Source organism: Echiichthys vipera (assembly GCF_963691815.1).
Source record: "Echiichthys vipera genome assembly, chromosome: 4".
In the NCBI taxonomy this organism is placed as follows: Eukaryota; Metazoa; Chordata; class Actinopteri; order Perciformes; family Trachinidae; genus Echiichthys; species Echiichthys vipera.
The window spans coordinates 22055126-22072297 of NC_139829.1; the positions used below are offsets into that span (position 1 = coordinate 22055126).

Consider the following 17172-nt stretch of genomic DNA (forward strand, 5'->3'; position numbering starts at 1 on the left):
ATTTGATAACGTGTGATCCCTACATGGTATTTTTACATTTTAGTTACGGTATGAAGTTGGTTAATCATGTCCAATTAAGCACAGCAGACAGATTTCACATATTTGTTAAAAAGTGACACTGTACAATAGCTTTCATGGCAACAAGTTAAAACCACAGCGAGAACCCCACTCCGACTCCACCCCCGCCCCTCACATATATATTACAGAAGTTCATTTCAAACAGGATGGTCAATCTTGAGAAGAATAAAAAGACATCGATCACACTTTAAAGAGGAAAATTATAAGAAAAAAAGTGGATCTAGGGCAGGTTTGAAATCATTCTACAAAAAGAATTAACAGCAACCCACCACAACCAACAACGTATTCTTTAAAAATCCATTGGAAATTGATTATTTTTACAGGTTGCACAGTTTATTTTTGAAATACTGGGATAGATACTCCAGTATGCCAAGGGATAAGGGACAATGGCAAGAAAGATGGAAGAAAGGACTTCACTCTTCGTCTGTGCATCCCAGTACATCTGCACGCAAAGTGATCCTGCCATACCATGACCAGGGAAGGATCCGGATGAGCCGAGCGTAGATGGGTGGATCTATCACATTCTTTCGGTGTGTGTCGTTGTCAAAGTTCCCTTGGAATACCTATGAAGAAAAAAGCATGGATGAATTATTATTTTTTGCAAACGGAAATTCTAGGCACGTTTTGGTCTGTTTAATACCAAGAAAACTGAAATGTTAATGCTGCAGCAGTATTTGAGGGCTTGTCTGACTAAATGGTAGTGAAATACTTTGGAGGTCAACATGTTGTGAAAAAAAATTTTCAATGACAAACCCCTGAAACCACATTGAATGCCTATTTACTGAAAGACAGGTGCAGAACAATCCTGGTGCATTTCTTTACCTTGTTACCTTTAAGTCCTCATTGCCTGAACAGGCACTAAATGAAGTGCAGCCAATCAGAGCTTCAATCTAAACACGGCCCATAACTGTACATTCTCAGAATTCAGTCCTATTCTTAGTTCTTTTCTTTTATGCACCACACGTGAGCACGTTTGTGCATTGTTGGAACGGCACAACTAGAAATCCTACCTCTGCAATTAATGAGTGAAGAGTGGAGTTATTAACAAGCACCTTATGCTTGTTTTCCTTGATTTTTTTTCCACCTTGGCATTGAATAAAAGGTTTTGTTTGTTGCCAGAAATTTTGCTACAAAGGAGAGCTGTGTTTCTCTTTAGCACTGGCTCTGTGGAACTCAACATATTGTGCTCCAGACTAATATGCATCCTGGATCAACACACCTACACTCTCATTATGTAGCCACTGGCATATCAATTACTGAAGTGCTGAAAATCTATTTGTATCTAATTTAAGATAAACATTCAAGTCGTTAAGAGAGAGATTTCAGTGTCTGCACCACTTTTATACCAATTCAATGACATTTAAGAGACTATAGATAAGCCTTGAAAGAACAGTTAAAGGGTTAACTACCTACCATAGATACAAACAAGCTAATTGCCATACTGGGATGTGTGCTGTATTGTTGGTCATTAGAAGCATTGTGTTGGTGTGTGCTTAATAGACAGTAGAATTAAGTATATTAGGAAGAAATTAATCTACAGGGACTGCTTCATTGAAGGATATGATCGTTTCCATTAAACAGACATGATTACGCCTGTGTAATTAGGATCTAATAGGACTCACTGTTGTGTGGAATCAAAAATCAGTCAGCCAAATCCAGGCAGGTGATGGAGACAGAGGTTAAACTTTACAGATCAAAGCTTCAACTAATTTTCTTCTCGGAAAATCATAGGAGCCGGTGTGGAATTAAACCTTCAAAACATGATCTTAAAGGTTTTATTATAACAAGTGCTAGAAACAATGGCCATGCACCAAAGATCACATGAAGGACTTAAATAATAGTTTAGAGTTTGTGTTGATAAAAAAACACTACAGCTTCATCCACACTACTAAATTTTCATTTTAAAATACATAACTTGTTCATGCCTGGCATCCGCACTACTGTGGCGTTTCCAAGCCCCTATAACAGAGACTTTTGGAAATGCTTCTTACCCCATTTTAGTTTTGTTGCGTTTAAGTTTGAAATGGAGACCTTTGGAAACTATGATGCAGACACCCACATTTGCTTCAAGATTGGATCTACAGTCATGACATGTTCTTTCCTGTTTCTTCATGCCCCTACCATGTGACCCTTTTCCGTAAGAAAACGACGACATCAGCCTTGACTACAGGTGGTTAATTCAATGTGGACAATAAATTCCGTCTGTTTCTGGCCTTGTTGTCAATGCTAGTGGCTGTTGTTCAGTTAATTCTGCATAATAATGCTACTACGGCCTAATTGAGAATTCCCATGTCTAGAAGTGTTACTGGCCTTACACAGTGCACACATTATGCACATGCCCAGTGTATGTCAATGTGAAACATAGTAGTGTGGATGCAGCCAATATATCCTAAAAATAGAAGGTCAAGAGAGAAGGGGAGAAAAAGGCCAAAAGTTTTCTAGCTATATTTGATACTTCAAAGAGATTTTGGGTTGTGGCACTTTACGTACTCTACCAGCTGGAAGACACCATTCACATAAGCGTCCTATGTAATTACAAATAAGATAATAGAAATGGACAGGAGGAATTGGTCAGAGATATTTATTTAATGCATTGTTCACACATATGTGTTCTAGTGCAGGTTTAAAAAAGTGCATTCAATTTTAAAATATACAGGAACTTTCCATGAAATTACTTCATAAAAATATGCACTGTGAATACGAAGTTGTTGATTTTTAATTGCTTAACCCTTGTTTAAAACCTCAAGTTAACGTATCTTATTAGTAATTAAGTAAGTAATAAGTAGTTCAGCAACATCATAGACATTTTAGCATATTGTAAGTATATAATAGCTTCTCTGGGTATCATGTTAAAATGCTCTAATGATCCAACTGCCACTGTCATACTTTTAAAACCTTTATAAAATGATTCTCAACACAGCAAATATTTTTATAGGTCTAAATAAGAAGATGCAAGAGTTGTAGCATGAAAAATACGGTTTATAAATAGGCCTACTATTATAGATTCTCTTAGGGATCATTTATCAAGCAGCTGTTAGACATATATGATATAATTGTACCTTATCAATACGCGATGTAACATCAAGTTATCAAACCTCTCCTCTTCCTAGGATGTGTTTCCCCTAATACGACTGTTTTCATGTTATTCTTTATTCGGTTATTTCTGGTGCTTTTGTGAGTTACTCTTAAGCAGACTAAAGCTGAAATCATGTGACAGGTGTACTCTTTCATTACTGTCCTTATTTCACATGGCTAACACAAACGAGTGCCGGCCGCCTTTTCATCCTACATTCTTTGTCATCATTTTCCTTCTGCTGTGAAACACATCCCCTCCCCTGTGTTTCTCATCTGTATTGAAGCATGTAGCTTAGACTTTGTTCAGGCAAGGTTTGCATCTGCAGACAAACAACACTTCATCACATGGCATTCTGCCCTCTCTGTCATTTCTCCCACTTTCTTTGTATGTCCTCTCCTTCTTTCTATCCACATTATACTGTATGATGCCTTAATACATGTTTAATATACGTACGTCCAACACTGTTACTGCCTGAGAAGCAATTTAATGATAAATGTTTTAATGTTAATGAATACTTGGATATAATCACTTCATGCAATGTAAAGAGACCATTTTGACATACGATTTTGAGTGAACATAAACTAAATATTACTAAGGGTAACTTAGATGAGTTAGATTAGTTTTGTTCATGACATTTTTGTTCTATTCTTTGTTCAGTTATTGAAGATAAATATGTATAATGTTGAGCATGATTGAACAAACAAAGGCACATGCTTTTATTATCAGTGGAATGCGTATAAATTATCTCATGTTGCAGATTTTGTTGAAACAGGCCCATAACTCATGTACTGATTAAACGGTACTTTCAAATAACAAACAACCACAAACAAAAATAATGAATGTGCACTACAGCTGTGTGTTTCAGAAAAAAAAACCCACGTGAAAAAACATTTCACTGTCTGAATCCGCACATGTTGCACTTTCTGTTGTCTAACAGGCCAACAGGCACACGGTCGTTTAAAAAGATTCTGGACACTCTGCTGTATGAAAGAAAGGAAGAAATAAAAAACCCCAGAAGGCCATAATAAAAAAAAAAAACATTTAAAAAAACTGTTGAAATTGTATGAAGTTGATTCATTACGGTTTGTGTTGGAAATTGTTTAACCAAGATGAGCCTGGAAAAACTATTTCATGTCACTTATTTTTGTTCTCATCTCAGTTGGTGTTGAAGTATGCCAGTCTCAGGTTCCTCCAGCTAAGGTAACAACGTTATTACAGCTGGTGACTTTAACATCCACGTTGATGATTCCTCAAATAGATTTGCTACTGACTTTTTAAATATAACAGTCTTTTAATCTTGCTCAACACGTGGCGGGCCAACTCATAAACGTTCGCACACCTTAGCTTTAGAGATGAATATGCTGTTATATCTAACCACTCCCCTATTATATTTGACACTGTATTCCACTCTAAACCTATTAACCTATGTGTCTTGGGTCGTTCTTCCTGTGTTATCAACTCTGGCACCATCATATGTTTTTCTAACGCTCATGCAGCTTCTCCCACCACCCGCTCACCAGACTCTCTTCCTGCAAACATGAGTGCTGAGAGTGTCTCATTATTTAATTCCACCTGCAGTAATATTCTTGATGCTATTGCGCCTTTTAAGACCTGACGAGCTAAATTTAAATCCCAGCCCTGGCTTAATGACATTACTTGTGCTCTTAGACAGTGCTGCAGAGAGGCTGAGCAGAAATGGAAAAAGGACAAGTTACAAATCTCCTACGAGACGCTACAAAACGACTTGACCGAAAATCAGGACACGGTTAAAGCACCAAGGACGAAATACTTTTACGACTTAATATCCAACAACTGCTAAAGACCCAACACCCTTTTTAGCACTATAAATGCTGCTATTAACCCACCTGGCAATACTATTCCTGACCCCTCCACAGCAATTGTGAATATCTTCTCAACTTCAACACGATAGTTGATATTAGAAGGCAAATCCTCCCTTCCCTCAGTTGGCTCTTGATCATCCGTCTGTCTGTTTTTAATCAGCTTTAACCTGTGTTTCTTTCCTCTCTGCAGAAAGTAGTCTGTCATTTGAAGCCCACAACATGTCCTTCTGACTACATTCCCTCTCTCCTACTAAAAGAGGCATTTGATACTGTTGGCCCCAGCACCCTGTCTATTATAAATTATTGCTTTTCCACGGATTGTTTTCCCTCATCTTTTAAACATGCAGTGGTTCAACCACTCCTAAAAAAACCAACTTGGACCCAAATATTTTATCTAATTTTAGGCCCATTTCCAAGCTTCCATTTCTATCCAAAATACTTGTCCACCAACAACTTCATCCCTTTTCAAGCAAAAATTTAATATTTGAAGCTTTTCAATCTTTTTTTCAGCGAGCAATTTAGCATTGAATCAGCTCTTTTAAAAGTTCACAATGATTTGTCAGTAGCAGCAGACAATGGAGACTGTGCCATTCTAATACTGTTAGACCTTAGTGTGGCATTTGATACAGTCCATCACAAACGGCTTATTACCAGACTTGAACAATGGGATGGGGTCCAGTAGACAGCCCTAAATGGTTTGAGTCCTGTCTTGGAAATAGATGCTTCTCTGTTTGTGTGGGGAATGCTTCTTTCTCCTGGACCGCTTGCGCCGGTGGGGTCCTTCAAGGCTCTTTTCTTGCACCTCTCCTTTTTTTCTATACATGCCAAGACTGGGTCCCCTCATTAGGAAGCACAGCATCTCCTTCCATTGTTTTGCGGACGATACCCAGCTTTACCTCCCATTAAAAAGATCGTAGCCATCAGTCATTGCAGCCTATAAATGACTGCTGAAAACTGAAGTGATTCTCTTTGCCCCCCACCTCCCAAAGCCTTCTGTGTGGGAAGCTTGGCCCACTACATGAAACCATATGCAAAAAATCTTGGCATAATTTTCGATTCTGAAATTAAACTCGACAAACGGATCAATTCTGTGGTGGGAGATAGCTTTTTCCCAACTGCAAATCCCAGCAAAGGTAAAACCCTTTTTATCCTTCCAAGATTGTGAATAAGTAATCCATGCTTTTATTACCCCCTTGACTACTGTAACTCCCTTTACATGAGAGTCAGTCAGTCTTCACTCTCATGTCTGCAATATGTGCAGAGCACTGCTGCAAGCCTTTAAATTGGTTCTCATAAACGTGAGCATATCTCCCCCCTACTTGCCTCCCTCCACTTGCTCCACGGTCAGTTTTAGAGTTAACTTTAAGACTCTAAAACTCTTACTGTTTGTCTATAAAGAACTCCATGAACTGGCTCCCTCTTAGCTATCTGACATTTTAACTCCCTATACCCCACCTATAGGGAGGTATGTATTGAACAGTATATAGTATATATATAAACCTTGGAACTTTGGTCAACAAATGTTTTTTTTTAAATGTGCTATCAAAATAAACTTGACTTGACAATTTATGTCTAAAATGGTGTCTAAAACTGTTGCGCAACAGCAGTGTGTGCTGGTCCACATCTGTTTCTGTACATGTGTGACGCATTTCTCAATTGTATAACGCTGAGCAAAAACAGTGTATTTATGATATATTAAACCTGGAGTGAAAAAAATCAGTTTTGATACCAAGCACATAATTCTACCCCCTTTCTAAACCATTCTGTGTAGACATGCTCTTTTCACTATTTTACAGTATTTCAGAACTGCAACATTTGACATCAGGATGTGAGAAATGTGTCACTTTCAGGAGTGTTGCCACAACTGTAATGTGACAACCAGGTCACAAAATAAAATATAAAAGGCAGGACAGGAAGGGCATGAGAGCTGCAGCTGATTGAAATATGACAAGAATCTCTACTAGTCTGTCTGGGGACCTACACAGTGTCAAAGGCAGTGTCTCTAAAATAAACTGTCTAGAACAGGATGTGTGAAAGAAATCACAACAACAGGAAAATACTGTAATACTAGGAGGAAAAAACAGAACAGGGATAAGCAAAGTAATGAATATGTCCTCAACAACATCATATTGGAAAACAACTTTAGATGAATAAAATAATACAACCTTAGATGAATAAAATAACTGAATAAAATAATATTCACAGAAAAAGAGTGAGTAAAAAATACTGTATGTCATTTTGATTCTCTACACTGAACATAGACAATTACACATATCTTAAACTAGAGGTACTCCACTGTAAACAAATGGATGTTAGCCATCATCTGAACTGTATGAGACTTTGCCAGCTTCTGAAATTTCCCATAGCATTTTAAACAGTGTTTGCTGCACTATAACCAAGGGTTACAAGCTTCACAAGTATGCCATGTATAGAAATAATCAAGAGTTATTAAAAATGTTATTAAAAACGTCAGCTTGGTAGAAGTAGAACGTTATGCAATGATTAATTCTCATCATGTGACCATTGAGTGATGGCTGCTTTAAATGGTGACCTGGGTCAAAAAAAAAAATCAAAGTACTGTAACTACATGAATTACTACATTCACTTACATGAATGAGGCAGCCACTGCTGCTGAAGCCCAGTCTGTTGTGTGGCCAGCCTGCCACTTTCTGAGGCCTAGTTCACACGAAAACAGGTATTTTTGAAACCGAACTCTTATCGTCCCCGGAAAGAAAAAAAATCCCATCCACATGAAACCACAAAATCTGCCACTGTCGGCTGGTCAAGTCTAGAGTGCTCCACATTTCTCCATGGAAACAACTTACTATTTACCGTCGCACAGTGTGACCTCAAACAATGTCAACAAGAAATTTGCGGTTTTCCTCATGGACATAGAAAAAAGAATGGACAGCGGACCTAAAAATGGCACCCATTCATTCCTATAGAAAGCTGCTCAGTGGCGCAATCTCCCTTAAGGCCGCCGCCATTTTTGGTTCTCGTGTACGCGGTAGGACTTACCGGATTTAGAAATATTCGCGTTCCCAAGTCCATGCCCGAGCATCAAGCAAGAAACAACACGAAAAACAATACAAAAAACATTGGACACAATGCACAAAAACCATGCCAGAGCCTTGCGCTGGGCTTTACGGAGATGGGACCTAAGCTGCTGGAGGTGTTTCACTACGGCTCTTTTAAGCCGCATAGTTGTCTTCTCCTGCCCATAACTCGATTTTGGTAGGGTCTAAAATTATGCCCACATACATCTTTTTTTAGTAGAGGGTCTGAAGATAATCATGAGCCTTTCGATTCAACCAAAAAACATTTTGGAGGTGATCTCCTCTTCCCCGCATGTATAGGAGTGAATGGGCAAATGTGCTTCTGGGCAGAGGACCGTGCTTGGCCGCTAAGCACATGGTGGCATACACTAAGAGCGCCTGTCCTGGGGACCTGGTTTTCCTCAGTTTTCCTGTCCACACAAGACTGTTTAAACCGGACTTTTCAAAAAAGTTCACCCTTGACTCCGGTTCAGGAGCCCACGTCTGTAGTTACGTGTGGATGAAAGGCCAAACCGTGCAGAGAAACACACAGTTTAAAAAATACCCACGTTCGTATGGGAGGCCCCTGACAGTAGCAGAAACAGGACAATAGAGTAAGAGCCACCAGCCACTGACATAGTTGACTGGTCATATTTGTGCCAGCTACCAACTATTAGGAACTGAAGTACTATAACAAGTACTTACCATAACAAACCAAAGTGTTTTATATCTTTTATTTTTTTAGTCAAAGTTTTAGTCAAATATGTGGGAGTAAATCTCAGTTGGTATCCCCCAAGTATAATTATTTTATCCAGGGACACAAGCTTATTGTTTTATTATATATTCTTTTCTAAAATGTACCAAGGGGGAGTAGCACTCCAATTTCGTTGTATGCAAATGCAATGACAATAAAGGCTATTCTATTCTATTCTATTCTATTATGAGGCACATGTCTGTGTCTACAGACTGACCCAAGAGCCACAACTCTGCTCTATACTATTGATTTTCAAGTCTGGTGGAGTCATGGGTACACATTACTATGGCAGGCCTTGTGGGCCCTCCACACTTTATTATTTTAACCTGGTGCACAGGTCAAGGGAGCAAGACGCTCAGATCTCTTTGCTCTCTGCCCTTATGTTGCCTAGCTGGTCATGGTGATACCAGAGAAGCTCAGCCACATCTTCATTGAAAGGTCAAGAACAGCCTGTCAGCCTAGGAGACAACTTTTAAGAGGATGGCAATATGTATTCTAGATTTTTCTAATCCTGATGTGCATAAAACAGTCAACATTTTCCATGACTGTAGAAAAAGAAAATCTGACTGTTAGCGGTTAATCTTAAAATGATTGTATTCACAGCTATCTCACATTCAGTTACCCTCTGACCCAGGGGGAACTAACGACTAATGGATAATTAACCCTGTGCCACTTGAGTGAAACACTATTAAACATAAAATCAATTACTTTTGTGCTTGATTTGCCCCCATCAACGGCCTGTGTAAATATTGACACCCAGGAGAGAGCATTGGTGCAGCACTGGACTGTGTAGTGACCCAGGTGTGGAAAATGTGTGCATGTTGAAATGCAGCTCAAATGCAGCTGAACAAATATTTATAATCATGGAAATGTATCCTGGTTTTATTGTGTTTAAACAATGGACTATGCTGTTACTTGTCTCAGTTACATGTGCAATACACAGGTATTTGGGATTTGTGTGGAGTAGAAAAGGCAAACACGGCACTCTAAGGATTTTGTAGAGGGATACTGTTGTGTGTGTATGTGTGTGTGTGTGTGTGTGTGTGTGTGTGCGTGTGTGTGTGTGCGTTACTGTGCCCTGCTTTGACAACATCTGTATTCTGACAGAGTCTCCTCTCTCAATCTAGATCTAACTGCCTGCAGCCTCTGCCACATAGGAGCTGAAGGGGAAGAGCTGAGAAGAATACTTACAAGCCTCTACCACTGTGCCCGAACCAGACACCCAGACACCCAGACCCAGACACACACACAAACACACACACACACACACAAACACACACACACACACACACACACACACACACACACACACACACACACACACACACACACACACACACACACACACACACACACACACACACACACACACACACACACACACACACACACACACACACACACGTTCACAGTATATTCCTGGCGAGTCAAGCATTGTGGTGTGGCAGAAGGAGCCTCGGGAGTCCAACAGCCAAATGTGTCCTCTAGCATTAATGGCTGCTGCAGCTGACTGAAGGGGGAAAACACCTTGAAGAATCATACATCTGAACAGCCCCTTGGCTCCGTCGAGGGACAAACTGATTGACATCCTCAGAAGCCTTGCTCAACACGCCTTCCTTCTAATACAGAGCGCACACACTCAGATTGACTGCCTATCCTTGGATTTGCTCTGACTTATACAGCAATACCAACACAGGGGAGGCTATAGAAATGGCTTGTATCGAGTTTAAAGGTATCTTTTTATGATTTGCAAATTTCTGTTTTACGACAAACACATCAGTCATACAGTTTAAATGTGTTTTCTAATCCATGTGTAGCTTGGCGGAGGTGCTGCTCCCCACTGAGTTATTTTTGAAAATGAGATGTAAAGAAAAAAATGAAAGGTTCCTGAGGTGTCACCAGTACTTTTCTCTCTTTCCCTTTGCTACCTTAGAGGATGCTTGCCAAGCTTTTCGGAAGTCACCAGTGCTCGGTATGGAAATTACTTGGGTGAAAATCATGCTGAGCATGCAGTGGCTCATATCCAAAGATCATCGGGGGTGTTGAAATTATAAACTCCTCAAGCAAGAAATCTGAACTGCAGAGATGGAAACATATTTCTAGGCATTGGCTGCTGCACTGGCTCTGCAACAAGGATAAGGGCAAAAATTGACATCAGGCTATTGAGGGGTGTTATTTGCCTTAACAAGGTGCTGTCATATTTCAGCTTTAGGTCACCACACTGAGCCTAACAAAATAAGAAGCACTTCTTTAAGAAAATCTCATTTTGAAATGTCATTTGAAGCTGTTCAAAATCAGTTTTTATGAGAAAGCCCGGCACATAGCCGATGCTTCTATGTGCACAGACTGCAGGGCATGAACTGCAGTTAAACTATGAAATCAAGCATGACGGTAAATTAAAGACTAAAGAACTTCAAGCCATTAGAACACAATCAACACATGCTTTGATATTGCATTATTGTTTTTAAATGGGTGAAATAAATTTGCATGAATAAATGAATGAGTGCCAATCCGTGTTAAAAACTGAATCTAGGATAATCAAAATCAATCTCTCTTCAATTATGAATCAAAAACTATGTATTGTTATTTAAATCATCTTTCAATTAATTGGAATTCATTTGACATCATAACATGGATTTGTTTTTTCATGCATTCTTTATATGATCTCAAACACGAAAATCTGAATTACACTTCAGATTAGAACAGATTGTACAATAGATTATGCGTTAGATCATCGGGTTTACAGGACGTGCTGGGATAAAGCCTAACATTCGGCGCTTCTCTCAGCACTGACAGAGCGCTTTTGAGATCTGAAGGTCTGTCAATGTGAGACTATACTCTAGATATATCACATCATCTCAGTGTGTAATACTGTGAGTGATTTTAAGAAATATCTACATAATTTCTTGATTTACCATAGGAAACACATCACCAGTATGTGACTAGGCAGAAGAAATTGAGCTTATCTTTCAATAACATGGCAAGAGAGAAAAGTAAACATTACCTCTCTTGCCACCACTATCTGAAAGACAAGGGGCTTTTGCTTTAACTGTAACACTGTGCCTGCAGCTCTCCTGATATCAGCAAGGAGGCTGCAGCAGCCCTGCTCTGTGTCTGTTGTCGTGGGCGATCGCAGTAGACATGTACTCTGTTGAAGGGCCGTAAACAAGATTTTCAGCATAGGACTGGCCAGGCCAGATTGACAGCACAGTCTTATCTGATCCCATACCAGAGAGAGGCAGTAGGACAAACCAGGCAAGCTCAGTTCGAGCCACAGATAAGAAGGTGCTAAAAGGAAGTGGAAACAAGAAACAGACAGGTCCTGAAATTGACATTTTCACTTTTAATACTGAAAAAACTTTCTGACATTTTCAGCTTCGTGTTTTTGTCTGCTTCAGGTTTCTGTCCGTCCTGTGCATCATTCTGTTAACTCTCTACCCAGAATGCCCCTTTCCTCCGTGATGTAATATATAATTCAAAACATTCAGTACTCACAGTTCCCGCAGACACACATTCACATTCCACATTATTATTTAGTTTTGCCAGTTAATATGATGGTAGACGTGGTTTAATATTGTCCAATTAATGTTTGATTACTATGGGCTGTGATAGCTTCTTACCTTGTCCTTCCCCTGTTTTTCATCTTGGTATATATTCCACCGCTCTCCATCATTACTGTATGCCAGTTTGTATGAGCCAACAAACTGGACATGGCCAAAGTCTTTAGCTCCCTGGGTGATGATACCTGTGACCTTGGTAGGCACAAGCAAGTCCACCTGAAAGACGAAAGAAACAGAGAGAAACATAAAAGAATGATACGTTTTTCAGTGAACTGGTGAAAACTTGTCAGAGAAGTTACATTTTCACAATTTAGACAGCATTGTTTTTTTCTTTCGATGTCATCAAGAGGATTTAATGCACAAAGACACAGGGTGCAATAAGTCAGTCTCAATTATTCACAGAATATTGAACAACAAGGCTAAGTCCACAACCTCGCCTCAGCAAAAAAGAAATCGCACACCGCAGCAGCTTCTGAGACTGACTGCTCCATTTGGGTTAATTTTTAATAGGTTCTCTTTCATTGCAAACTATTTACAACGCAGAGATGTAGGGTTGTTAACACATACACTGTTACTTATATTGACATTTTGGGATTTAATTATGCTTCATCATTTAGAAAATTACACAACACTGTTGTCGAGATTCACTGGGTTGGGATTCAAAACGATGTTAGTCTGAACCCCTACAGCTTCCTCATATATACCTGGCTCACTCTGTTTCAGAAAATACTCAAGTCAAAAACAGGTAAAGCTTTCTTGATGCTACATTACATCAAATGAATAATGCATGTAAACAATCTAAAGTTAAGAGAAAGGCGTAGCCTACTAATATGAAGAAACACATTGAAGTGCAGAAATACAGTTCATACTGTTATGGAACATAAAGGTTAGTATCATAAAACGAGTCACTCCCACTGAGCTTTCATAAGCATAAAGCAGCGGGTGTTGTGTAATGTTATGAGTTCATTCCACATTATAGAGACAGCAGAAATACTCTGACATCTCTTTAGCACAATTAAGCCAAATGTTTAGTGTTATTTTGTATGCAATAAAACCAGTTTTATACTAGAGAAATATGATAAATTAAGGGTGAGGAATTCCCATAACTTCCCATGTGATTCACTCTCTTTATAGGAGCATATTGTTTTATAAAAATGTAATAATTGATATCATACTGTCTTTTGCTTTTTCAATCCTTAAATGCTAATGGCGCAAATGTCACTTTTAAACTGTCTCATTTATTACATACATCTATGCGGCACCGATTCATAGTCGATGCAGGATGAAAAAAAGCGTGTTACCTGACCTTTTGCTGTGACATGGAAAGAAAGTGGCATAATTTAGCCCAGAGAGAGCGAGAGAGAGAAACATACTGTGTGCATGCATATTTATTTCTTCTGCTGAATATACACAACATTGAGGCAACCACAGATCACACTAATTGGCCTGGTCATAGGCCAATATACGGTGCAACGGTGCTCTGACAAAACAAAATAGGACGCTGCGTAGATTAAACAAATAAGCAAACAAACTGAATGCATGAGTTATGGTTCAGTCTCATTCTACCTCCCGGTCCTGACACATAACAGAACACCACTGTGCATCCCAGCACATCACACCACATGTTTATTACCTGCAATATGTTACAAACCCTCAAACTACGTTTTTTTTTTCTGAGCAGTGATGCGAATGAGCTCACTCAGAGTTTACATCTCTTATGAGGTTTCAACACTGCTCGAGAACTTGTTTTTCCTCCCAGCTACTTTAGGCTAGAGGGCTGCTCTTTGGGTATTACAGGGGTCTTCTGAAATGCAGACACCCTGCTGTGTACATAAGCAGACATAGACCTGGGTTCTGACACACATGCAGACAAAGCCATGCTTTAGCAAGTACAAAGCAAAATCTTGGCTTTCCAAAAGGCACCCGAAGGGATGGTGTCAAGCTAATGAAAATAGGACAAAAGGCCTTGAGGTTTGCATGCAGACATACTTTTACTCTTAACGATGCTGTGGTCACAGGTATGCAATTATGCAGATGCTGCACAGTATGTATGCATGCTTCATTCGTTGTGAATACACTATTCATGAAGCTTCTCCTTCAAACAGAAGCAGCCTCTGTAATGCTCATTGCTGTGGCTGAATGGGTTATTTTCCTGTGATGTACTGTATATGGATACCTTTAAACAACAGCTATGTTATAATCACAATAATGTCCCAGCAACCAGCTGGATAAAGGGGACAGATAGACACAGTGGCAAGGGCTGCTTGGTCGATGTAGAGGGGCATGACATTTTGCATTGTGCAGCTTTGATTGTGCTCCAGTTGCAGAACGTTGAGGTAATCTCGTTCTGCCCAAGCAGTCAAGACTGCAACCAAAACAAAGGCAGGCATGAAGGGGAACCTGTAATTGCTGTCACAGGTAGCGGTCAAAAAATACAACCGCCCCTAGCGACATCAGCCCTCAACACTTTGATGGCCCAAACTGAATTAGGGAGCGAGATAAGCTTGTTAAAGCAAAGCCTCTCCTCCATCCCCCACCTTCTGTTCTTTCTTCAATCACACTCCTCCATGAGCTGTTCACCCAGTCAAACTAGGAGTGTGTGAAGCCTTTGTAGCAATCTCTGAACGCTCATGGCATAGATTTTTCAAAGAAAAAAACATGATCAACACATCAATTTTAGGATTTTGCTTGCTGTGAGATTAAAAACAAGATTTGTGTATCTCTAATCTGAGCCTGTAGTTTTCTCAACAATACAGCTACAAATCAAAAAGGAAGCGAGAGTCAATTACTACACTTATGCACTTCTGCCAGACAAACACTCATCTCCTCTGCTCTTTAGGAGAAGAGTTGATGTGTTAATATATTAGTCTCTGTTTGAAGTAGCATTTCCATCGCAGGAAACACTAAACTAAAAAGTGCTGGTTTTGACAGGCTCTGACTGTTATTAGAAGTGTCTGACAACATTATGGAAAGGTGGAGAAGTTGCAGTTTTTGTGTGTAGCTATCAGGCCCCCAGGAAGTGCATCAATTTTACATAGAGGCCATATTGTGGAATTATAACTTCTGTATCGGTCATGTGATGCCATTGGGCCCCAAAAGACTTTCGGATGCACCTATACTGTGCCCGGTTCACAGCTGCCAGGCTCGTGCACAATACTGGACTGATTAAAAAAAAAAAAAAACGTATGTTACCATTAGTTACTTAGACATAGGCTTGAAAAGTGAAGAAATTACCCTGTAATGCAGTGAAATGCAGCTTAATAAGGTTCCGGATAAGGGCCAGTGTCCCTTTTGATAAATGTAGCACTTGCATAAAAGGCATGCTGACATTCTCCCTTCAGCTGTGCTAATTTAACTGTTTTTCAATCTTCAAAACCTGCGGGACATATGTTTGTCTGTCAATGAATGCCTACAATCAGTATATTCTCCTACGTCACATTGGAGAATTCAGAATTGCATGCACACAACTCACAGAGGAATGAGGACAGTGCTATGGCCCATCAAGCCCACAACAGGGAAACTATCATTAAGACTTAAAGCTGTGGAGAGAGCTTGAAAAACACTCTGTTTCACTGCTCTTCTCTCTGCAGGAAGTCTTGAAAATCCTATAGAGGGTCCTTTTCTTTATCATACACTGAAACACCACAGCATGTCACAAAAATCTTTGCAATGCAAACCTCATGTGAGCTTGTTTAAAGGAGATAAATTGTGCATACTTTGGGTTTTTATTTGAACATGTTTATATGCTTCAATGTTCAAAAAACACATTCTTTTTCTCATACTGCCTGTCTGCCTGTTTCTTTAGGCCCCCTTGCTGAAAAAGCCCAGTCTGCTCTGATTGATCAGTATTCCTCTTCCACATCTGTGCTCTCGGTGTCTCTGCTCTGTCATTACAGCCAGGGAAATAATTGTAACAACATTGTATGATATAGCTACAGAGGTTCCTGTTCTCACATCGCAATGTCTGCTGTTGCTTTTTAGCAACAAGGCAGCTTGTTATGTTGTTATTTAAAAGCTTTAATTGCGAAGCAGCAAAATCAAGGAATGTTGGGTTTTTATCGGCAGACCCTTAACATGACTTCGTTACAGCTGAGCGCCTATAGGTGTCTCCAGGACCACATTTTGCCATGAAACACACAGACGCACAAGGTGAAAACAATACCAGTGTAGCTGTTGAGGCTGGTATAAAACCTGCAACAATGTAAAAACCTAGTAGTTCAGTAAAAAACAAAACAAATTATACCTCCTCACAGTATGTAATGGTAAAAGTTTTCATCTTATGGTGTGTGGTTGTGATTTCTTGTTCATTACTGTCACCTCACAAACATTCCCCGCCATTGATATTTATGGCATATACATGTATGTCTGACATATTTTGCTAATTGAATGTATAACAAACGATGAAGGAATGTTGTTGAAGAGTCTGACTATTTCATGCAAGTGGTCATTATGCAAATTGTAGACAATTACACTAACTCTTTTGCACACATGTGCCATAACATGTCATTTGAATGAATGAGACTTCAAATCTGTTGTGAAAAACTAACTAATTGTTCAGAGATTTGTACTTCTTGTATTGAAAATAATAAAGTGTCTAAACAATATGTAAAGGTTTGCAGACCAGGCGCCTCAACCATGGTGTTCAGAGGTTATGTCTTTGGTTGACATGGAATATGAGTCCCATTTGCATTAACTTTTATACAAGATGTCAGATCTAACTGCTATCTGAAATAACAAAAGACTACTGTGCTGCTGCAACCCTTCTATCTTCAGTAAAGCCCCTTAACCTGAATAGCAAAACTAAAATGACTAAAAAAAGAAAAATGAG

General features: G+C 39.4%; 1 protein-coding gene across 3 annotated transcripts in view; it reads right to left on the reverse strand.

Moving 5' to 3' along the window:
* Nucleotides 1-232: 232 nt before the first annotated feature.
* The window catches only part of edil3a (EGF-like repeats and discoidin I-like domains 3a), a 111228-nt gene continuing 94288 nt past the window's right edge, over nucleotides 233-17172 (reverse strand). For all 3 annotated transcript variants that reach the window (XM_083912856.1, XM_083912855.1, XM_083912854.1), the window contains 2 exons: nucleotides 12405-12560; nucleotides 233-641 (listed from right to left, as the gene is read on the reverse strand). In XM_083912856.1, the coding sequence (XP_083768982.1) occupies nucleotides 492-641; nucleotides 12405-12560 (306 nt within the window). In that variant the 3' untranslated portion in view covers nucleotides 233-491. The remainder of the gene's footprint in view (nucleotides 642-12404; nucleotides 12561-17172) is intronic.